This window comes from Vespula vulgaris, chromosome 6 (assembly GCF_905475345.1).
Source record: "Vespula vulgaris chromosome 6, iyVesVulg1.1, whole genome shotgun sequence".
Lineage (NCBI taxonomy): Eukaryota > Metazoa > Arthropoda > Insecta > Hymenoptera > Vespidae > Vespula > Vespula vulgaris.
In genome coordinates, this window is record NC_066591.1 from 4,939,112 (window position 1) to 4,962,856 (window position 23,745).

Here is a 23,745-nt window from a genome sequence, read left to right on the forward strand (position 1 = left end):
AGAAAAGAGACCAATATCCTAAGCTTTTATCGTTAGTCAGTTATGAGGACGACTAATATTCCATAGTCTAGACGGCTAGGCCGAGTTCTCGTCGTTTTACATCCCTTTCCCACTCTCTATTTCTCTCCCACTCTCTCTCTCTCTCAACCTGTGTATATTTATTGGAAAACGTATCGAGGCCACGCGAAGCAAAGCTCCTGAAGCGCAGGTCCGTCGTTGGCGGGACACAACCCCCTGAAACATCCCCTTCTTACCTTCGAGACACCGCAACTAGAACCGCTGGCGGTAGCTCGAGGGATCGTAGGTGAGTTTAATGGTGGTTCGACCCACCCGCGACCGTGGATTCCTTCCTTCGCCGAAATTCCATCGTGTTTCTCTCTCTCTCTCTCTCTCTCTCTCTCTTTCTCTTTCTCTCTCTCTCTGTCTCTCTCCTCTCTCTCTCTCTCATTCCTCATCCCTTCTCCTATATCTCCCTTTCTGTCTCTATTCAACGCACACACGACGAAAGCGAGGATGCTCGTGACTGTTTGCGGCGATGCAACGGCACAGCCTGCGTGTTTCCTAAGCGACGACGACGACTCCAGAGAACATAGTGACTCCAAGATTTCACCGTGAGATAACTCGTAGTACATACACATACACACACATAGACATACATAGGCGCGCACACGCATACACGCACACGCATAGACACAGAAACGGAACAGAGCAACAACAGCAATTACCCCGTTCGTGATCGATAATGAAGCGTACGACGACGTGCATCCTGTCTAAGAGAGCCGGATTTGCTTGCTACAGCATCGATTCCGTACTTCGATTTTCAAGATATCGTTCTATCATCGAGGATTCCAAACTAGAGTGCTGAATCGACCAAAAAAAAAAAAAAAGAGAGAAAGGAGAGAGAGAAAAAGAGAGAAAGAGAGAGTGTGAAAAAGCATGCCAGGAGGGCGGAACGGTACGGATCACACGTGCGTACGACCTATTTCTTATCTTTTTTCTCTTTCATTATTCTCTTTTTCGCGTTCCACTTTATGAAATCACTATTGTTTACGAACGTTTCGTCGATAGATAATCCTTTTCCGATCGTTCCAAATATGAATGATCGCCGAAGGGTACTCAGTTTAATACCCACCCTATCGTATTTGTATGCTTAATGATACGATTAATGATAACGTTTAATATATATCTATCTACCTATATACCTATAGAGCACCTATAGAGTTATTTCAAATCGAAATTTGTGCTCGGAAAATTTCATCGTACGCTCTCGATCCGCACGCTAATGTTAAAGCAAACCGAATAAATTTGCATGGCTATGAATATAAAAACGTGTCCTCCTTATTCTATTTTTCTCTTTCTCTTTTTCTCACACAAACACATGTACACACATACATACACACCGATAGAAATCAATATTTCCGGCCGATATGGAGGCAGGATCGAATTCGATGAGGTCTTTTCGATCGACGCTCTGATTCGAAGAGAAAACTCATTTCATCTTTGAGAGAACCTGAACATAAACTTCGAAGGAGTACGCGTTCTTCAGAATGTCCTTCTTCGGCTGGAAAAGAGGCGGTAGTGATACTTCCGATAATACTGGAAGAAATTTACAGGATGGCCTCTTTCAAATAGCCTCGCAAGCTTGTCACATACTCGTACAGGTAAGTTCACCCGATGCACGATCGATCTATCTATGTATCTCGTACGTATGTGCACGTGTAAGTAAGCGTATTTGATTATGATTTTATCTGTCTCCCTTCAAATAATTAATATATTACTACTAGAACTAGACAAGATAAAAATTTTTCTCTAAAAATTTGATTCTTCCTCAACGCGTTTGAATTTCCCGCTCGTCCAACAGTTCGAAGATGGCTCATTTGTGTCGCCAGTTGTGCGACGCTTAATTCTTTGTTTACCTACCATTTTTATACACGGAAATAGTCGTCGTGTAGTGTACACATTTATTTTTATTTTTGTTTCTTGTTCGTGCGCGCCTCATAATACATATATGTTTTTTATTTCGTGATAAAAATCATTATTAGAAAGCATACATGATATTTTCATGAAAATGACGATTATCTTCGTGAGTATTTGATTCGAAGCACAGTGCTTTCGAACGTCAACTTGTCCCTTTTCAAGCATTGAGTCAATGAACCACGTAGCTGCATGCTCTTCCTTTCTCTTTGCTCTTTGTCTCTCTCTCTCTCTTTCTCTCTGTACTCGTAACACGATAATCATAATGCATGAAGTAATTGCATGATCTTTAAATAAGTCATATGAAACAATGATAGGCGTGTATGTATGTGGGTGTTCGAACGACAGCTTCATAGAAATGCTGCGATATACGTAACATATAGTATCTTTGCAAGGTCAGCGATACATATACGATCGCGGCCATACGTGACTCAAGTGTAGCTGATAAGATGATTCCAACGCAGACGTTTACTTTGCCTTTCCTGGTGTGTGTATGTGTATATCTATCGTAATTAACAGAATAAAGATAAAATATTACGAAAGAGAGAAAATAATATTAAATCTATTAATCTATTGAATTTAATCGAAAGGAATTTCCTCTTTCTATAGATAATTTCTTTCTTGTTTGTTTTATATATGTCTTTTAGGTAAACAATACACATAATGTTTCTTACGGAGGAGGAAGCAATAATGTAACGAACGTTGCATATTCGAAATATTCGACCGCGGGTGGATCGACCGCACTATCGACATCCACTTCGGTACGAGGAACATCTTCAGGCAAACCGTATCCGAAATATGCCGAACCACGGACTAAGGACCAAGACGTTGTGGTTCTGTTACCGCATAGGAAGAGCAGGACACCCAGAATCAAACACAAATTATCGGTATGCCGAATAATAACTTATATTTATTTTTATTTTTTTTTTTAGAAATCTTTTACTAGGAAATTCGATCGAAAGTTTATTATTTAACGCGTCGAACGAATTCGAGAAATAACATTGATTATCTCTTAACACGGACTCCGAAAACGTTCGTATGTTCTTGGAAAGAGTATTATTATAGGTTTCTCTATACTATGTCTATAACGGTATATTCATACGATCCAATAATTCGAAATAACTGGAAACAAATCGAACCCCAAGAAATCCGGTCGTTATGTAATTTAGTTTGAAAGCCCTTAATCAAGACTTGTTAACTAGAGTCTCGCAAAATTGTAACGTGTAACGTGTATTACACGTAACGAAACACGTATTATCTAAATCTCTACAGAGAATTATTCGTTTACTCCTACTCTTTGTCTCTCACTCGCTCCCTCCTCCCTCTTTCGCTCCCTCTTCCTCTCTCTCTCTTTTTTTTTCGATATTGCCCTAAATATTTCTCGCGTCACGCACCCACCGTTCGACTAATCCTATAAAAATCACCCCCGAGAGAGATTATTGGCAAATTTCAGGCGACGGTCTCGCCCATCGATCCTTTCTTTCTTCGTACCTTTCTTATTTCCTACATCAAAGTTTTCGAGAAAAAGGGCCAGCATTTATCGTGATAGAGAGAGAGAGAGAGAGAGAGAGAGAGAGAGAGAGAGACAGACAGACAGACAGACAGAGAAAGATAAGAGGTGTCGAAGTTGCATGCCGTGCGTCGACATCGTTCGCCAGTAAATAATCGATTCGACCCAGGGGCACATGTCTTTCCTTTTATTTTTTTCTAATATAGGCGAGCTCACGCACACAAACATACTTTCTCTCTCTCTCTCTCTCTCTTTCTCTCTCCTTCTCTCCCTCTCTCTATCTCCGAAAAGGTGCATGATCGAAAGCAATGAGAAAGGGCGAAAGTCCGAAAAACCCCATGAGACCAGGAACAGTGGGGGTGTACCAAGAGGTAGAAACGTAGAATTACGGGCATCCAAGTGTTATTACATCGAGCTTCATCGACACGAACAGTTCAATGCGTTCTCAGAACAGTATAATCTGATGTATCAAAACCAATTCCCGTGGCACTGACGACGACGACGACGACGACGAAGACGACGAGGACGACGATGAGATAGTGTCGGTGAAACACGGTTAAAGTTCATTCTAGTTTCGTGATTATAATACCGTATGCAATGAGGAATCCGTTATTGCCGTTATTACATATAGTACCTTACTCCTTCGGCACGATTAGTATTCCCTTAAGCACGCTTCTCTCCAGTCCCTCTTTATTAACTTCCTCAAGACCCTTGAAGCTCAAAAAAAAGAATAGAATTTTAAGAGAAAGACAACGATATAAAGAAAGAGAAACAAAATAGAAAAAAAAGAAAGAAAAAAAGAAAAGCCAAAAGCGAAACACTTGTTTCTCGTCGCATTGTCGATCAATCCTTTTGATGATGATGTCAGAGATATGAGATAGATGCACTCGAGCACGAGTTAGTGAAATTGGAAAATGATTTATGGAAAGCTAGAAAGTGCTTTTTTGCATTTTCCCCGTACATCCTATCCGTCGCCTTTATTTTCCTATTTCGTATTCACGTCCATCCAAGAGGGGGAAAAGGGCACGAGGGGGATGGAGTGTATCTACCTAATGCCGCCGGCATAAAGAAATAAATTGACGTTTATGTACTATCGATATTTATGGTTGAAAGTAATACGTGTTCCGGCCGATAAAATTCTTTCTCGGGAGGCTGCCTTTCTCTCTGTTTCTCTCTCTATCTCTCTTTATTTGTCTCTCTTTTTCTCTATCATTCTTTTTCTCTTTCGAAGAAGAAGAAAAACTTGGCACGATACTCTCGCGACATCGAAAAATTACCGTTCGATTGGTTCGAACTCTAATTTGTAATATTTTTTAAAACGATACGACGATGTATTTCATTGTGGATACAATGTTCTATGTGTAAGTTGGAATAAACGGGAAACGAGAATTTCGCGAACGTAGCCATAAATACACACATATATATATACATATATTACGAGAGCTGCATTATCGCGTGTTTAAAACGCATCATTCGTGTTCCCCGCAAAGGTAACCTTGAAGAAAGTGACTGCATCATTTCTCACGGAATAGCGTGGATATTGTCTTCGTGAGGATTAATCATCTGTCCATATCGATTCGAATCGATTCTCGTTGGACGTCTCGCGGGACGTACGAACGTACGTTCGATTATTCCAAATCTCTTGAGCTTCAATTGGTAATGAAAAAAAAAAAAAAACAAAAATCAAAAAATAAAAAACAAGAAGAAACAAGGAAGAAAGGAGATAAAAAATTAGAGACAAATTTAAAGAAAAATATATCAAAAGAATCGCGTGTTCGTTCGTTGTAACTCGTTGAAATGAGAGATACCGAAACGTATAATAATTCCTATACCTTATACATACATACATACATACATACATATATATATATATATATATATATATATATATACACATGTTTACGCGAGCTCGGGAATCGAGTCGAGACTATTTTATTACTCCCAGACATTTTTATTACTCACGGACCTTCCGAAACAACTTTAACCCCATCGCGCCGAAACTATCACGTTGTAGGTGTGTACGTACTTACATTCCTTCTTATGCGTATGTAACAGGTACGTTAGGGCTATCAATTTTTCGGCGGTCCGTCCTTCCTAATTTCAAAGTTATACACCACTGTCGTATATTACGCCGAGCGTTATTACGGTTACGGTATTTTTAACGTCAGGAGGAGAAACAATTTTGAAATTGAGGGCTCGACGAAAATCGATCGATTGATAATTAAACGGTTCGTACAACGTAGAACGAGATGTAATTACTTCGAGCGTGGTAACTATACACGAAATAAAGCCCTAATAGAATTTAAAAATAGACTGGAGAGAACGTTTTCGTGTTTCGTCGCAGAAAAAAAAATAGAAGAAAACATATGGGAGGAATCTTAGTTGCGACCGCATTTCGAATGATTTAGGACATTAGGATTAGAACAGTTTTGGTTTAGGACACATTTTCCCTTTCGAAGTCGGCTGGGCCAAGGTTTCGTTTCGTGACAAAATGTATTAAAATAGATCGATAAGGTTGCCGAAGCTCCACCGCGATGAAGCAGAAAGGTTCATCAAATATGCATCAGCCTCGAAAACTGACATTTGAACGTGGTGCCAGGTGCCGCGTTGCCACATTTTCCTTTCGACCGCGAAAAAATATCGTCAATAACGTCGAAAAACTTTTACTTACTTTTCTTTTTTTCTCTTGACTCACGATAAACAAGTTTTCTTATGAATTTCGAAAGAAACTACTTTGGCTATCGACCTACTTCCGAAATCTCTTTTTGTCCTATTTTATTTTCTTATGGTCGGAAATCAGTTTGCTTAAAATTTATTATATAAAAATTAATAATTAAGTATATAAATATATATATATGTATGTACAATATATATTATCAATAACAAACAATCTCAAGATAATTGAATAATCGAGATCATGAATATTAAAAGATCAATGAATATTAAAAATTATTAATGTATTTTAAACTTTTCTTATTTTACTTATAAATTAATATACATAAATAAAAAGAATGGTCAACTTTATTTACTCCAATTGATATAGTAATATCAATAATATAATAAACATAACATAAAGTTACTCAAAAATATTACTTTATTAAATCTATTATTTAACGAGTATCTATTATAAATATTATCATTTTATTATTAATAATTAATATAAAAAATTTGATAATTTGTTTAAAAAAAGAAAGGAAAACATTGTATTAATCATGATTATTTTATTAATCGATAACTTTAGAATAATCGTAAAAACAATAATGAGTCAGTGACCTACTTCTTGAATGTTGGAATCAACCAACGTACTAGCCAATGTATTGTTCCATTGAGCTATAAGACAAAAATTTCATGTCGTTCATTGGCGACGACCATAGATGATGACGAAATTGGAACACCGTTTTTATCTTTTTCAATACGACCGTCTGAGAAAAGAAAGAATGAGATAGATAGAGAGAAAAAGAGAGAAAGAGAAAGAGAGAGAGAGAGAGAGAGAATGTAGACATTTTCTTTTACCACGAGGCTCCATTCACACATCACTCATCCTTTCGTTCGTTTATCTGCCTCAGACAGACTTCCTAGTCGGTCGTTCTATCGACTCTCCTCCTTTTTGCAGTCATTTTTACTAAACTGCCTTACGCAATACGTTCGTGCAAAACGATAAGCACATTGTCGTTCGCACATTGTACCGTGGAAAATCGAGCTCGCGAACCGAAACCTTTTCTGACTATTGTACAAAAAAAAAAAAAAGAAAAATACTGAACATCACTTTTCTCTTTTATTTTCACTATTTCCTTTTCCCATTTATAATGTAACAGGCATAATTTATATTTGTGATTTTGATTTTGAAATGATTATGACATAAGACAGTTTATTAAAAATCGCACAGTAACATTTAGTAAAGAATGATTTTACAACAAGAAAGAATAAGGTCCGAACATCTTGATTAGTTGTAAGAGAAAAAAGAAACGTTTTACGATACTTTCATCCTTTCTTTTCTTTTTCTTTTGATCATATCGTAATAAAATATTCATTTCGTCATATTCGTAATTAAATAAATTTGTAAAAGATTTTCCTTTCGAGTTCGTTGTAGGACGTACGTGGCATACATACGTTGTAGATCGACACATTTTCCAAAACGAATTAATTTACCGTCGTGTAACGAGAGATTCGATTAGTAAGCTCTCAGAGCCATTCTTTTTCCCATAGCGGAGGCTCGCCATCTGTCATTATAATCATTTGCTCCATTGACATGCATTTTCCCCCTTCCCCGTTTCTATCAATCACCTCATTACTGTCGCACGCGCGCTCGCGCGCATCACCATGTTATTACGATAACGCGATTAGCGAGAATACCGACGAATCGATGCTCGAAACTATCAACGTCGAAACGATCGACGACAAGCTGCCGCGTGTAAAATGTAAAATATAATATAATAATGATAAATAATAACATGAAACACGGAAAATGTGAATGTACTTAAGTACGTTCAATATGGTATTGTCGCGACGAGTTTCGTTAATGAAAATCCTTTCTACGATCGAATCTTGTTTCAGACGGTCTCTGAAAATGCAAGATTGGACGTTAATTCGTCGGCAGGTGATGACGATTTAGAGTTATGGGACCAATCTGGATTCATGCTGCGAACCGACGTAGACGATCCTCTCACTAACGCGAAGTGAGTAATAAACCGATCCGATCATTAAATAAATATTTTTTCTTTTTTCTCGTAGAAAAGGGTAAATTTTGTTACTCGTATTCATGTTTTACATTGTTATTATTTTTTTGTTTGTATTATTGTTAACAAAGGTGGGGCGCACAAGGATGGTGCAGACCAAGTTGCATACCAATAACAGTTATCTTGATACTCATCGTTCTCGTCGTACTGTTACCCCTTCTTGATCATGCCACGGATAAATTTGTATTAAATTCGACGAGCATCGATGCCGAACTAACTTGTATGGATAGCTGTAGTATATCTCTCGTTGAATCCATACCGATTGGATTGAATTATAGCAATAATACGGTGTTACACGAGACTACCTACGATTCTTGGATGAATCTAATCGCAATGGCCGAAAACACGATAGAGATAGCGTCCTTGTATTGGACCATGAGAAGACAGGACGTTTATCCGGATGATAGTGCGAAAGAGGTAGATACCAATGAACGACTTATATATATATCTCTCTCTTAATATATATAGTACATATTAAATTAATCATTTATAATATTAGAAAACGTTCATTGATTTTAGGGTGAGGCCGTATTTCAAGCGCTCATAGAAGCAGGCCGGGATAGAAAAATTTCATTGAAGATAGCGCAAAACATGCCTTCTCATTTGTATCCGAATGTCGATACCGAAATATTGACTAAGAAAGCACATGCACAAGTGAGTCCTTCGATTCTATTTGTTCCGTTGTTCGTTCATGCACGATTGCTATTGAAGCGTTACCGATCGGTTTAACGAACACTCGAGTAAATTTCTATTACTTCGTTGCCTACCCGTCTCTTCTATGACTAACGAGGACATCACTATGCGGGTGCAACCTAATTTTATGTTTACTTATTAACCCACTTTCTCTACTTTGCCACGATTTATTCAAGAACTGATAACACGTGTCGCATCTCGGTAGAGTGCACTTTGAACTTTCGTTTCGCACTGCTCTATTTCATTTATGTTATTTAATAGAATATAATTAGGATCGTAAAAGCACTTTTACTTTTTCAGGTAAGAAGTTTGAATTTTGCCGGCCTTTTAGGTGGAGGTGTGCTTCATACTAAATTATGGCTAATAGATAGACAACACGTATATGTTGGTTCGGCTAACATGGATTGGCGATCTCTTACGCAAGTGAAAGAACTTGGATTGATAGCTTTAAATTGTTCTTGTTTGGCGACAGACTATGCTAAGATTTTCGACGTGAGTCATTTATAAAGAAAAAAATAAATTTAATTACTGTCCGAGGTGCATATGATATTTAAAAATTTATATATTCCATCGTTTAGATCTATTGGCAATTGGGCAAAGATGGCAGAATACCACCAACGTGGCCGGACTCCGTCAACACGAAAATAAATATTGATAATCCTATGAATTTTAGCTTAATGGGTAACAAGTACAAAACGTTTATTGCTGTAAGCATCTCGTTCTATTAAGTCATTAAAATATCAAAAAAGAATTACGTGTATAATGTTATTAATAATGATAACATATTTTTTTCAGAGTTCGCCACCTCCATTTTCACCCAGTGGTAGAAGCAACGATATAGATGCCATTTTACATTGCATAGAAAAAGCTGAAAAATTCATTTACATTTCCGTAATGGATTATTTTCCTTTGATTATTTATACTCCAAAAATAAAGTAAGCATTTCTTTTACATTGAAATTATAAAAATGGTTTTATCTTATTTCATTCGTTTTCAATTTTATTTTTCATTTTCCCAGGTATTGGCCTGTAATAGACAACGCTTTAAGGGCAGCTGCTATCGAGCGTAAAGTCACGATCAAACTCTTAATATCACTGTGGAAACATTCGAGAGCATCTGAGAATTACTTTCTTAAATCATTGGAAAAACTGACGAATAGTTACAGAAATGTCAAAATTGAAATAGTGAGTATTCTCGTACTATAAGAATTATTCTAATATCTTATTTTAAAAAAACGATACACTAAATATTCTCATATATTCTCATATTCGATACACTAAAAATTTTCATATTTTTAGAAACGGTTTGTAGTTCCCAGTTCTTCAGAATTAGACAATATACCATTCTCAAGAGTAAATCATAACAAATATATGGTTACCGATATCTCTGCATACATAGGTACAAGTAATTGGTCTGGTGACTACTTTATAAACACAGCAGGTAGATTCTTTTAAAATACATTTATAACTATTTGTACTTATTTATTATTATTTCTACTTATTTTCTAGGAATTGGAACGGTTTTTGAAGATGTTGGTCATAAAAATCATGGAAGTATAAGACAACAATTGGAAAATATTTTTAATCGAGATTGGAATTCAAAGTATTCATTTCTGTTGAATAATACTGATCAAGTCCCAGAAAAACGAAAAATTCCGATTGAAAACAATTATCTATTATCATCTCATATTTATCATATGCCTGCATAATCATAACAAGTTGCAGTTGCTATATAAAATTTAAATTATATATAAGAAAAAAAATAATCTAACTTCCTACCTTAATATAATTTCTTCTATATGATATATTTCTCTTTTCTTATATGATAAATTTAAGTTATACATTTACCAACTTCAGGAAAAAGAAGGTATACCTTCTTCATAATAATTAATCAAATATTGGAGACTGAGAAAGGTCTGGTTTTAAAATAAGCAGTACTGAAAAATTTTCAAACGCACATCATGTAAAAAAAGATATCCTGTTGAAAGTATGCTAAGTGTGGCTTCTTCCATTTAATTGTGTCGTTATATTTTTATACTTATATGAGATTATATTTGCTAATTTAAATTCTAAGTCAGAGTATTGATCTCTAATCCGCAATGTATAATCTGTATTTTAGCAGATATAAAATATGTGTAATATATAAATAATATGGTTTTTATTTTAATTAAAAAACGGATATAAATTCTATATTTGCTATATTTATAATTGTAAAGAACAACACAAAACAACTGGCTACCATTATCAAACATATGGCTGGAAAATACAACTACTTTTTATTAAAACACGATTATTCCTAAACAGTGAAAGATCTATTAAATGTTAAATATTACCAATTTTTTACGTGATATTATAATTAATGAAGTAATGCCACAAATATATCTGTGCCTTGCTTTAAGTGTCCTTGCATGAACATTCATACAGCCAATATTCAAAAAATGATACACACACACACAATTCATAAAATTTACAGAAATTATTATTAATATATTTTCTATGAGACATATGTGATTAATACTAATTAAAGTAATAACGACATAAGATGTTCAAAAATTTATCATTTCCTATTTTATCATTCTAATATGAGTCTCATTTAAGAATTAATCAGGTGCATTTGTATATATACGTTTTCATGAAAATAACTTACATTTTTATGCAGAATGTATAGATGTATGATATTTGCACAAAAATATTATATTTAAAATGTGAATCTCCGCATAGAAAAGTTACAATTATTTGTGTGTGTGTGTGTGTGTGTGTGTGTGTGTGTGTGTGTGTGTGTATGTATATGTCATCTAAGATATTAAATACTTCCTCTACATCATTTCGTTTAATAAAGCAATACATAACACACTTTGTATATAAACTCAATGAATTGAAAATGAAATATTTAAATTTAATAAATTCTATCATTATAATTATAAGACATACGCCTAAAAATATAATATATTAAAGTACATACTATATACACGGAATGTTATATGGTTGTTGCAAGTTTATTATCTTCAAATGTATATATGTATGTATGTCGAAATGTATGTATGTTCATTTAAGAATGTGCAAGTGTACAAGGTATATATATATTTATGATAATTATTTCTGTTGTAAATCATATTGAAAATATATGTAAGAATTCTATAGATTTGTTCAATCAGAATCTTCAATTTTGCAATCGAATAAATGTTGAAAAATGAGAAAAATTTTTTAATATTACAAATGAGTACATCATAATCCAAAAATGTACCAAATCAAAAAGTATTAAACGTTGGTAAAAATTAATACAAATAAGTTATAAAATTACATATCTCCTTTTTCATTTATGTTAAAACCATCTTAAAACCATTTTTATATATACATTCAAAAAAATATACTACACGGAGTATTATATAAATTATTATTGAAACAATAATACATTCGTTTAATATTACAATGATCATAACGCGAGCAAAACTTAAAATAATTTTAATTTAAAATCTCAATACGTAAAAATTTTAATCTGGAGATCATTGGCCTTGCATAATACAAACATATATGACTTTTATTAACTGCGAAGTTTATCGAGTCAGTTCTCTTTTGTAAACCGACGAGTGAGCATCGCAGCTCTGTTTTTCAGACCGCGAGAACTTAGAAATAAACTCTTTTGATAATTTTACAATTATTTAAACAATTTTTAATGTACACGGAATATAAAAAAACTAATATTTAAATAATAATACATTCGTTTAATATTACAATGATCATAACGCGAGCAAAACTTAAAATAATTTTAATTTAAAATCTCAATACGTAAAAATTTTAATCTGGAGATCATTGGCCTTGCATAATACAAACATATATGACTTTTATTAACTTCGAAGTTTATCGAGTCAGTTCTCTTTTGTAAACCGACGAGTGAGCATCGCAGCTCTGTTTTTCAGACCGCGAGAACTTAGAAATAAACTCTTTTGATAATTTTACAATTATTTAAACAATTTTTAATGTACACGGAATATAAAAAAACTAATATTTAAATAATAATACATTCGTTTAACATTACAAAGATCATAACGCGAGCAAAACTTAAAATAATTTTAATTTAAAATCTCAATACGTAAGAATTTTAATCTCGAGATCATTGGCCTTGCATAATACAAACATATATGACTTTTATTAACTCCGACGTTTATCGAGTCAGTTCTCTTTTGTAAACCGACGAGTGAGCATCGCAGCTCTGTTTTTCCGACCGCGAAAACTTAGAAATAAACTCTTTTGATAATTTTACAATTATTTAAACAATTTTTAATGTACACGGAATATAAAAGAACTAATATTTAAATAATAATACATTCGTTTAACATTACAAAGATCATAACGCGAGAAAAACTTAAAATAATTTTAATTTAAAATCTCAATACGTAAGAATTTTAATCTCGAGATCATTGGCCTTGCATAATACAAACATATATGACTTTTATTAACTCCGACGTTTATCGAGTCAGTTCTCTTTTGTAAACCGACGAGTGAGCATCGCAGCTCTGTTTTTCCGACCGCGAAAACTTAGAAATAAACTCTTTTGATAATTTTACAATTATTTAAACAATTTTTAATGTACACGGAATATAAAAGAACTAATATTTAAATAATAATACATTCGTTTAACATTACAAAGATCGTAACGCGAGCAAAACTTAAAATAATTTTAATTTAAAATCTCAATACGTAAGAATTTTAATTTCGAGATCATTAGTTACGTGAGATGATAACAAAACTAAACCATTTATTGACTTTGACAATTACTGGATCAAACTCCGACGAGAGAATATAGAAGTTCTCACATGATGCCTTTCCTGCAAATGGCAAGCAAGACTTAAAGTAAGTATATTTCTATATTATACTTTTTTGAATCATATATACGAGTACACATCGTAGTACTCGCAGTCCGCACTCTCATCAAGTAATGGAGAAGAGTTTACGTACGTACAAATTTATATCACTCATTCTTTTAATATTCAATACGATTTGTTTTGTTTTAGAATTACATGGAGTAGTGGGGATCCACTCCCACTCGTGACGCCTATATAACTGGACCGATTGACAGAAAATGGTTCATTCATACAATAAATTTCCACGAATATACATCGTAATACTCGCAGTTCGCACTCTCCTCAAGTAATGGAGAAGAGTTTACGTACGTACAAATTTATATCACTCATTCTTTTAATATTCAATACGATTTGTTTTGTTTTAGAATTACATGGAGTAGTGGGGATCCACTCCCACTCGTGACGCCTATATAACTGGACCGATTGACAGAAAATGGTTCATTCATGCAATAAATTTCCACGAATATACATCGTAATACTCGCAGTTCGCACTCTCCTCAAGTAATGGAGAAGAGTTTACGTACGTACAAATTTATATCACTCATTCTTTTAATATTCAATACGATTTGTTTTGTTTTAGAATTACATGGAGTAGTGGGGATCCACTCCCACTCGTGACGCCTATATAACTGGACCGATTGACAGAAAATGGTTCATTCATGCAATAAATTTCCACGAATATACATCGTAATACTCGCAGTTCGCACTCTCCTCAAGTAATGGAGAAGAGTTTACGTACGTACAAATTTATATCACTCATTCTTTTAATATTCAATACGATTTGTTTTGTTTTAGAATTACATGGAGTAGTGGGGATCCACTCCCACTCGTGACGCCTATATAACTGGACCGATTGACAGAAAATGGTTCATTCATACAATAAATTTCCACGAATATACATCGTAATACTCGCAGTTCGCACTCTCCTCAAGTAATGGAGAAGAGTTTACGTACGTACAAATTTATATCACTCATTCTTTTAATATTCAATACGATTTGTTTTGTTTTAGAATTACATGGAGTAGTGGGGATCCACTCCCACTCGTGACGCCTATATAACTGGACCGATTGACAGAAAATGGTTCATTCATACAATAAATTTCCACGAATATACATCGTAATACTCGCAGTTCGCACTCTCCTCAAGTAATGGAGAAGAGTTTACGTACGTACAAATTTATATCACTCATTCTTTTAATATTCAATACGATTTGTTTTGTTTTAGAATTACATGGAGTAGTGGGGATCCACTCCCACTCGTGACGCCTATATAACTGGACCGATTGACAGAAAATGGTTCATTCATGCAATAAATTTCCACGAATATACATCGTAATACTCGCAGTTCGCACTCTCCTCAAGTAATGGAGAAGAGTTTACGTACGTACAAATTTATATCACTCATTCTTTTAATATTCAATACGATTTGTTTTGTTTTAGAATTACATGGAGTAGTGGGGATCCACTCCCACTCGTGACGCCTATATAACTGGACCGATTGACAGAAAATGGTTCATTCATGCAATAAATTTCCACGAATATACATCGTAATACTCGCAGTTCGCACTCTCCTCAAGTAATGGAGAAGAGTTTACGTACGTACAAATTTATATCACTCATTCTTTTAATATTCAATACGATTTGTTTTGTTTTAGAATTACATGGAGTAGTGGGGATCCACTCCCACTCGTGACGCCTATATAACTGGACCGATTGACAGAAAATGGTTCATTCATACAATAAATTTCCACGAATATACATCGTAATACTCGCAGTTCGCACTCTCCTCAAGTAATGGAGAAGAGTTTACGTACGTACAAATTTATATCACTCATTCTTTTAATATTCAATACGATTTGTTTTGTTTTAGAATTACATGGAGTAGTGGGGATCCACTCCCACTCGTGACGCCTATATAACTGGACCGATTGACAGAAAATGGTTCATTCATACAATAAATTTCCACGAATATACATCGTAATACTCGCAGTTCGCACTCTCCTCAAGTAATGGAGAAGAGTTTACGTACGTACAAATTTATATCACTCATTCTTTTAATATTCAATACGATTTGTTTTGTTTTAGAATTACATGGAGTAGTGGGGATCCACTCCCACTCGTGACGCCTATATAACTGGACCGATTGACAGAAAATGGTTCATTCATACAATAAATTTCCACGAATATACATCGTAATACTCGCAGTTCGCACTCTCCTCAAGTAATGGAGAAGAGTTTACGTACGTACAAATTTATATCACTCATTCTTTTAATATTCAATACGATTTGTTTTGTTTTAGAATTACATGGAGTAGTGGGGATCCACTCCCACTCGTGACGCCTATATAACTGGACCGATTGACAGAAAATGGTTCATTCATACAATAAATTTCCACGAATATACATCGTAATACTCGCAGTTCGCACTCTCCTCAAGTAATGGAGAAGAGTTTACGTACGTACAAATTTATATCACTCATTCTTTTAATATTCAATACGATTTCTTTAGTTTTAGAATTAAATGGTGTCCCACCCCTGACTAAAGGGTCAAATATTAACGGGTGAATGGTAACATATTACAACGTTCTATTTAACACTTGGGACCCTTGGGAGGGGCTCAAGGGTGGGGGCCTTCGGGCGGGTTACTTTCTCCATACCCTTTCCCTTTTCGTTTCCCCTTTTATTCCTTTTCTGTTTCAGATTCCTTTCTGCTTAGATCATCGCGACTGCTTCGCTGCGCGCGACCATAACAAAATCGGACCTTTCACTGGCTTTGAGAGTTATTGGCATAGTTGTATTTCCTTCCTCGACTAGTGGACTTAGAAATTTTCACAGGAAGCCACTCGTGCGAGTATCAGCGAAGAGTTTACGCAAGTAGAATATTATATCACTCATATTTTCCACATTCTATACTATTTCTTTTGTTTTAGATTTCGACTTTGCACTGTCGGAGGACATTGAGAGTCTATCTCCACAAAGGGACTTAGAAATTTTCACAGGATACCATAGGAGCGAGTCTTAACGAAGATTTTACACAAGTACAATGTTATATTACTGTCTCGAGATATCTGAAGCTGACGGTGTGGACGGTGGTGTTTTTCGTAAGCAGGGTCTCGTCCATCTCCCGTTTTCTGATAAGCCTGAAACTCTCAAAGCAGAAGGGCATCTAGAACGCGAATTTTAAAGTAGAGTTCCCATTAGCTGGTGGGTCCCCAGATGCAGCAACCTCCAAGCGGTGGGACCTGGGTCGGTAGTACTTGCGAGTTATCGAAATTTATATCTTAATTATATTTCAAATTTGTAACTAAATTATATGTATTATGTACCTAAAATCTATAACTAAATTATATATATAATTATATGACGCAAGTACTACCGGGCGAATGGCTGCATACTTCATCGTTTTTTCAATAACAGAGAATTATTTTATTTTGAAATGAAATTGTAAAATGGGGATAATTTTCGTCGTGAATCGATGACAAAGTCGCCTCTTTGACCGACGTTTATAGTTTCTAGTTCAGTTTCGCTTTGTATTTCGACGAGAGAACTTAGAAAATATCGCGGATGCCAGTCGTACAAGTATTAACGAACAGTTAATTCAAATATACAACAGTTCCTTTGATTTGATACTTAAATTTGAAGTGGGGATAATCTTCTTCGTGAGTTGACAACAAAGTTGGCTCTTTGACCGATCTTTATAGTTCTTAGTTCAGTCGTGCTTTGGACTTCGACGAGTGAACTTAGAAAATTTCACGGATGCCATTCGTGCAAGTATTAACGAACAGTTAATTCAAATATACAACAGTTTATTTGATTTGAGACTTAAATTCGAAGTGGGGATAATCGGCTTCGATTGATGACAACAAAGTCGGGCTTTGAAACAACATTTATAGTTTCTAGTTCAGTTGTGCTTTGGACTTCGACGAGTGAACTTAGAAAATTTCACGGATGCCATTCGTGCAAGTATTAACGAACAGTTAATTCAAATATACAACAGTTTATTTGATTTGAGACTTAAATTCGAAGTGGGGATAATCGGCTTCGATTGAGGACAACAAAGTCGGGCTTTGAAACAACATTTATAGTTTCTAGTTCAGTTGTGCTTTGGACTTCGACGAGTGAACTTAGAAAATTTCACGGATGCCATTCGTGCAAGTATTAACGAACAGTTAATTCAAATATACAACAGTTTATTTGATTTGAGACTTAAATTCGAAGTGGGGATAATCGGCTTCGATTGATGACAACAAAGTCGGGCTTTGAAACAACATTTATAGTTTCTAGTTCAGTTGTGCTTTGGACTTCGACGAGTGAACTTAGAAAATTTCACAGATGCCATTCGTGCAAGTATTAACGAACAGTTAATTCAAATATACAACAGTTTATTTGATTTGAGACTTAAATTCGAAGTGGGGATAATCGGCTTCGATTGAGGACAACAAAGTCGGGCTTTGAAACAACATTTATAGTTTCTAGTTCAGTTGTGCTTTGGACTTCGACGAGTGAACTTAGAAAATTTCACAGATGCCATTCGTGCAAGTATTAACGAACAGTTAATTCAAATATACAACAGTTTATTTGATTTGAGACTTAAATTCGAAGTGGGGATAATCGGCTTCGATTGATGACAACAAAGTCGGGCTTTGAAACAACATTTATAGTTTCTAGTTCAGTTGTGCTTTGGACTTCGACGAGTGAACTTAGAAAATTTCACAGATGCCATTCGTGCAAGTATTAACGAACAGTTAATTCAAATATACAACAGTTTATTTGATTTGAGACTTAAATTCGAAGTGGGGATAATCGGCTTCGATTGAGGACAACAAAGTCGGGCTTTGAAACAACATTTATAGTTTCTAGTTCAGTTGTGCTTTGGACTTCGACGAGTGAACTTAGAAAATTTCACGGATGCCATTCGTGCAAGTATTAACGAACAGTTAATTCAAATATACAACAGTTTATTTGATTTGAGACTTAAATTCGAAGTGGGGATAATCGGCTTCGATTGATGACAACAAAGTCGGGCTTTGAAACAACATTTATAGTTTCTAGTTCAGTTGTGCTTTGGACTTCGACGAGTGAACTTAGAAAATTTCACGGATGCCATTCGTGCAAGTATTAACGAACAGTTAATTCAAATATACAACAGTTTATTTGATTTGAGACTTAAATTCGAAGTGGGGATAATCGGCTTCGATTGAGGACAACAAAGTCGGGCTTTGAAACAACATTTATAGTTTCTAGTTCAGTTGTGCTTTGGACTTCGACGAGTGAACTTAGAAAATTTCACGGATGCCATTCGTGCAAGTATTAACGAACAGTTAATTCAAATATACAACAGTTTATTTGATTTGAGACTTAAATTCGAAGTGGGGATAATCGGCTTCGATTGATGACAACAAAGTCGGGCTTTGAAACAACATTTATAGTTTCTAGTTCAGTTGTGCTTTGGACTTCGACGAGTGAACTTAGAAAATTTCACAGATGCCATTCGTGCAAGTATTAACGAACAGTTAATTCAAATATACAACAGTTTATTTGATTTGAGACTTAAATTCGAAGTGGGGATAATCGGCTTCGATTGAGGACAACAAAGTCGGGCTTTGAAACAACATTTATAGTTTCTAGTTCAGTTGTGCTTTGGACTTCGACGAGTGAACTTAGAAAATTTCACGGATGCCATTCGTGCAAGTATTAACGAACAGTTAATTCAAATATACAACAGTTTATTTGATTTGAGACTTAAATTCGAAGTGGGGATAATCGGCTTCGATTGATGACAACAAAGTCGGGCTTTGAAACAACATTTATAGTTTCTAGTTCAGTTGTGCTTTGGACTTCGACGAGTGAACTTAGAAAATTTCACAGATGCCATTCGTGCAAGTATTAACGAACAGTTAATTCAAATATACAACAGTTTATTTGATTTGAGACTTAAATTCAAAGTGAGGATAATCGGCTTCGATTGATGACAACAAAGTCGCACCTTCGACCGACTTATACAGTTCCTAGTTCAGTTGTACTTTGGACTTCGACGAGTGAACTTAGAAAATTTCGTACTTTCGTGGAACTTTGACAATCTATCTCCTCGAGTGGACTTAGAAATTTTCGCACTTTCGGGGGACTTAGAAAATTTGTATCCACGAATGAACTTAGAAATTTTCACACTTTCGAGGGACTTTGACAATCTATCTCAACGACTGGACTTAGAAATTTTTGCAAAATGCCATTCGAGGAATTATTAACAAAGAGTCTACTCAAGTATATTTTCTATCATTCGTATTTTCATAATTCTATACTATTTCTTTTGTTTTAGACTTAGATTCTGCAATTTCGGAGGACTTTGACAATCTTCCGCCATGAGTGGACTTAGAAATTTTCACGCCTTCGAGAGACTTTGACAATCTATCTCCAAGTGTGGACTTAGAAATTTTCGCACTTTCGGGGAACTTTAACCATCTATCACCACGAGTGGACTTAGAAATTTTCGCAGAATGCCATTTGAGAGAATATTAACGAAAACTTAAAGTAAGTATACTTCTCTATCACATATTTGTTGAATGATTTATACAACCTTTTATTATAACAGTGATACCGATTATTTTGTTTTTATTTTTATGTTTCAGAACCTCGTTGCAATCGCGCGCGTAGCAATGAAGTAATCGAGTGTTTGTACCGCTAAAATAAAAATATCGCGAAGTAGAAGCAGTGTTTGTTCGTTCGCGTTTCGCGATTTAAACCAAAAGTGTCTTTGCATAGACTGCGCGCAATGCAGTCGTTAGAGTCAGTGTTTGTTCGTAAAGTTATTTGCTTTTTTAACAGTCGCACAGACTGTATTTATAATATATGGTAGAGTTTCGCGAAATAAATTCAGTGATCGTTCGTTAATAAATAACTACCGCGAATTAGAGTCAGTGCATCACCGAAGAGGATCTCAACCAACGTCGATGTCGACCTACCTCATTTTCAACCAACTACGAATCATCCACCCTCAATTTCGACCTAAATCGCGGTCCAGTGTTTTGGAGCCATCGCAGAACTTCTTAAGTAGTAAGTTAATTTTTAAATCCCTCCGATCACTCAGTCATGTCGAGGACGAAAGGTCCGAATCGACACGAGTGATTGGTTGTAATTAATTAGTAGAAGAGCAATGAGTGATCACGAGTAAATTTCTTCGGAGATTTACTCGTGAATAGTTTATTTTTTGATTTATTTATTAGATCAGGATAGAGTCTTCTTGCTTAAACGCGTTAATTATAATTATTTGAAGTTGTGAATATTTGAATGCATTTTTAAATAATTTTCTCTCGCGAAATTAATAAAGTATCGCGATATTCGCGAATTTTAATAATGAATAAGCAAGAAGACATTCGCGACGGATAGTCTCTGGATTACAAGCGAAATTGTATAATTTATTTTCTAATAATTAGAGTACTCGCTTGTAAAAAGGAGCGTCCAATGATTTTTCATTACCTTTTTAAATAAAGATTAATGAACTTTATTAATAAAAGAAAGTCTCAATAGAGTCATTGCTTTTGAAAGAATAAAGTAGAGTAGAGTCGTTTATGAAAGATAAAGAGACTTGTAGAATCATAACGCGTAGAACATAGAGTAACTTAATCAATTTTTAGCTTAGGATTTTCAGCAATTAATATATTAATTCTCGTTTCTCTTCCGATGCTTTCAAAATTTTCGTTTCAGGTTTGATTTAGAGTTGCGTTAGATGTATCAGTTTACTTCCACGTCTTAGAATAAGGGTTGTTTTTAGTTTTTGACGGTAGTGACGATAGTTATTAAACGTGTTTTGTAGTTGTAGTTAGGGCACGAAGCAAAGAAGAGGCTATATGCCGAAGAGGCCCCCACAAATTGTGGCTCAAGAGGGCAACTATTAGATTATTGAGTTATTTTCGAAGGTTCGACAGAACACTTCGAGAATGGCTCTTAATCATATTTTCATTATACCATGTTGTCACTCAAATGCTCTTATATAATGATAATATAATTTTCAGAAACTGAGAAGACGTAACATTCCGTTCTCCATCTCACATTGCCACGCGTTCGCGAATAGAATTTTTGCGTATTTTCTAAAGTTCAATTAAATCCGTGATTTTAGTTTTATAAAGTTAAGTTTTGTATTAAAATAATAATTTCGAAACGTATAAAATATGGCAATTGTGAGGGCCACTGAAAATGCTCACGGGGATGAGATAAGAACATTTAAATACATAGCATATTCTCCACTTTTACAGGAAGGATATCTAACAGGATTCCAGTATCACCCAGCGCATAGCTGCACACTTTAGATTAAACAATTATTTTAAATAATTGATTAACTCCTTTATCTTTTCTCGGGTGGGACCCTTGGGAGGGGCCCTTGGGTGTGGGCCTTAGGCGGGATTCGTTCTTTCACTAAGGAAAAATTAAACTGATTTATGGTACTCTGATTTTCATCTGAGGAAATGATCTTCTAGATGCTTATCCATTGTTCTGAGTTCTATCTTTCTCACGAGCACGTTCCGTGTTTCTTATCTTTTATTCTTCTCCTTTCTCTTTTTCTTTTTCTCTTTCTCTAATTCTTTTACGTTTTATTTGTTTCAGATTAGATCGAGGGATCGGTCATCGTTAAAATTAAATTTTTACAGGGAAGTATTAATTATATATTTGTTTTTTGTTTCATTGTATTTAATTATTAATTTATTTTTTAATTCACATTATTGTTTAATTATATATTTGATTTTAATTGTATATTTGCATATAATTTTGCATATAATTTTTACATGTTTATCTTTTCTTCTTTTATTCTTTTTCTGTTTCAGATTAGGTGATCAGGGAACGGATCATCGTGGGATTTTTACACGGAAGTTACAGGAACCTCTCTGCATATAACGTTTGTTATATGCAGGAAGGGTATGTCTCCTTGCTTCCGTACGCGAACGATAGGGAAAACACTCACACGTGTGACGGCCGGCACACGCGTGGGTGTTCGCGAGCGCGAGATTAAGTCCTACCGAGGACTCCGCTTTGATTTTTTAAATCGAAATAGACACGACCGGTCGTGTCTCGAGATGTCTGAAGCCGACGGTGTGGACGGTGGAGCAATCTGTAAGCGGGGTTTTATACATCTCCAGTTTGCTGAGAAGCCCGAAGCTCCCGAAGCGGAAAGGCATCTCGGTTCGCGGATTTTAGAGTAGAGTCTCCGTTAGCCCGTGGGTCCTCAGAAGCAGCAACCTCCTCGCGGTGGGACCTGGGTCGGAAATACTTGTGTTATCTCGGAATTTTATAGGCTGCAAGTATTTCCGAGCGAATGGCTGCATATTTCATCATTTTTCCAAGATCTTTTCCATCGACTACGTGCACATTCAATTCTTTCTTACATCTTCTGTGTATTCAGCAATAAATGCACAGTCACTTCTACTTATTGAAACGCATACTGATATCGTAATTATTCGAGATTAATTATTATGATTTCTCTCGGGTGGGTCCCTTGGGATGGGCCCTTGGGCGTGGACTTCTGTGCGGGTCTCCTTCTTTCTGTACCGAAGAATCGAGCTGGATTTTTGTACTCTGGTTTTCGTCGGGTGTACCGATCTTCTATGTCCATCTTTTCTTCCCAATTTCATCTTTTCCACACGTGCACGTGTTCCATTGCATCTTACGTATATTCTTTGCTTTCTTTTCTTCTTTACTCCATCCTCTTCATGTGTGCACACGTTCTGGCTTTCTTCTCTTCTTTCTTTCTTCTCCATTTCTTCTCTTTCTCTTCTTCTTTTCCTCTTCTTCATGAATCTCGCTATATCCGCGCGGAATACGGGTAGGATAGGAAGAACACTCGCGCCTGTGTCGGCGGGCACAGACGTGGTGTTCTCGGGCGCGATTAAAAGTCCTACGGTAAAGGACTCCGTTTGATTGCTAAAACGAATAAATGACCGGTCGTGTGTCGGTTTATGTGCTGCCGAGTAATATGGTTTGCT

General features: G+C 35.4%; 1 protein-coding gene and 1 long non-coding RNA gene across 9 annotated transcripts; both read left to right on the forward strand.

Annotated features, from left to right (window-relative positions):
• Positions 1-289: 289 nt before the first annotated feature.
• LOC127064441 (5'-3' exonuclease PLD3-like) lies at positions 290-12,050 on the forward strand. Of its 8 annotated transcripts, none has more exons than XM_050995487.1 (13): positions 290-304; positions 1,407-1,661; positions 2,370-2,465; positions 2,622-2,861; positions 8,039-8,160; positions 8,292-8,637; positions 8,740-8,874; positions 9,214-9,405; positions 9,492-9,620; positions 9,709-9,848; positions 9,932-10,097; positions 10,212-10,353; positions 10,422-12,050. In XM_050995487.1, exons 2-13 carry the CDS (start codon positions 1,548-1,550, stop codon positions 10,619-10,621), a joined length of 2,022 nt encoding a protein of 673 aa, XP_050851444.1. In that variant the 5' UTR covers positions 290-304; positions 1,407-1,547; the 3' UTR covers positions 10,622-12,050. The 8 variants fall into 8 exon arrangements, with proteins under 8 accessions (XP_050851444.1, XP_050851448.1, XP_050851445.1 ...); XM_050995491.1 differs by having other exon boundaries at positions 2,370-2,459; XM_050995488.1 differs by lacking the exon at positions 290-304 and adding an exon at positions 311-968.
• A 7,725-nt stretch (positions 12,051-19,775) lies between these two features.
• On the forward strand, positions 19,776-22,478 carry LOC127064447 (uncharacterized). The gene is made up of 3 exons (XR_007781723.1): positions 19,776-20,302; positions 20,401-20,824; positions 22,373-22,478. It is a non-coding gene; the product is annotated as an uncharacterized LOC127064447 (long non-coding RNA).
• Positions 22,479-23,745: the final 1,267 nt, after the last annotated feature.

What these genes read in the sequence shown, in the direction of transcription:
- LOC127064441 (XM_050995487.1), top strand. Translation starts at nt 1,548, where the DNA reads ATGTCCTTCTTCGGCTGGAAAAGAGGCGGTAGTGATACTTCCGATAAT. An exon ending in GAATCAAACACAAATTATCG is followed by an intron (nt 2,862 to 8,038) that starts GTATGCCGAATA and finishes ATCTTGTTTCAG; the next exon opens with ACGGTCTCTGAAAATGCAAG. An exon ending in GATCCTCTCACTAACGCGAA is followed by an intron (nt 8,161 to 8,291) that starts GTGAGTAATAAA and finishes TTGTTAACAAAG; the next exon opens with GTGGGGCGCACAAGGATGGT.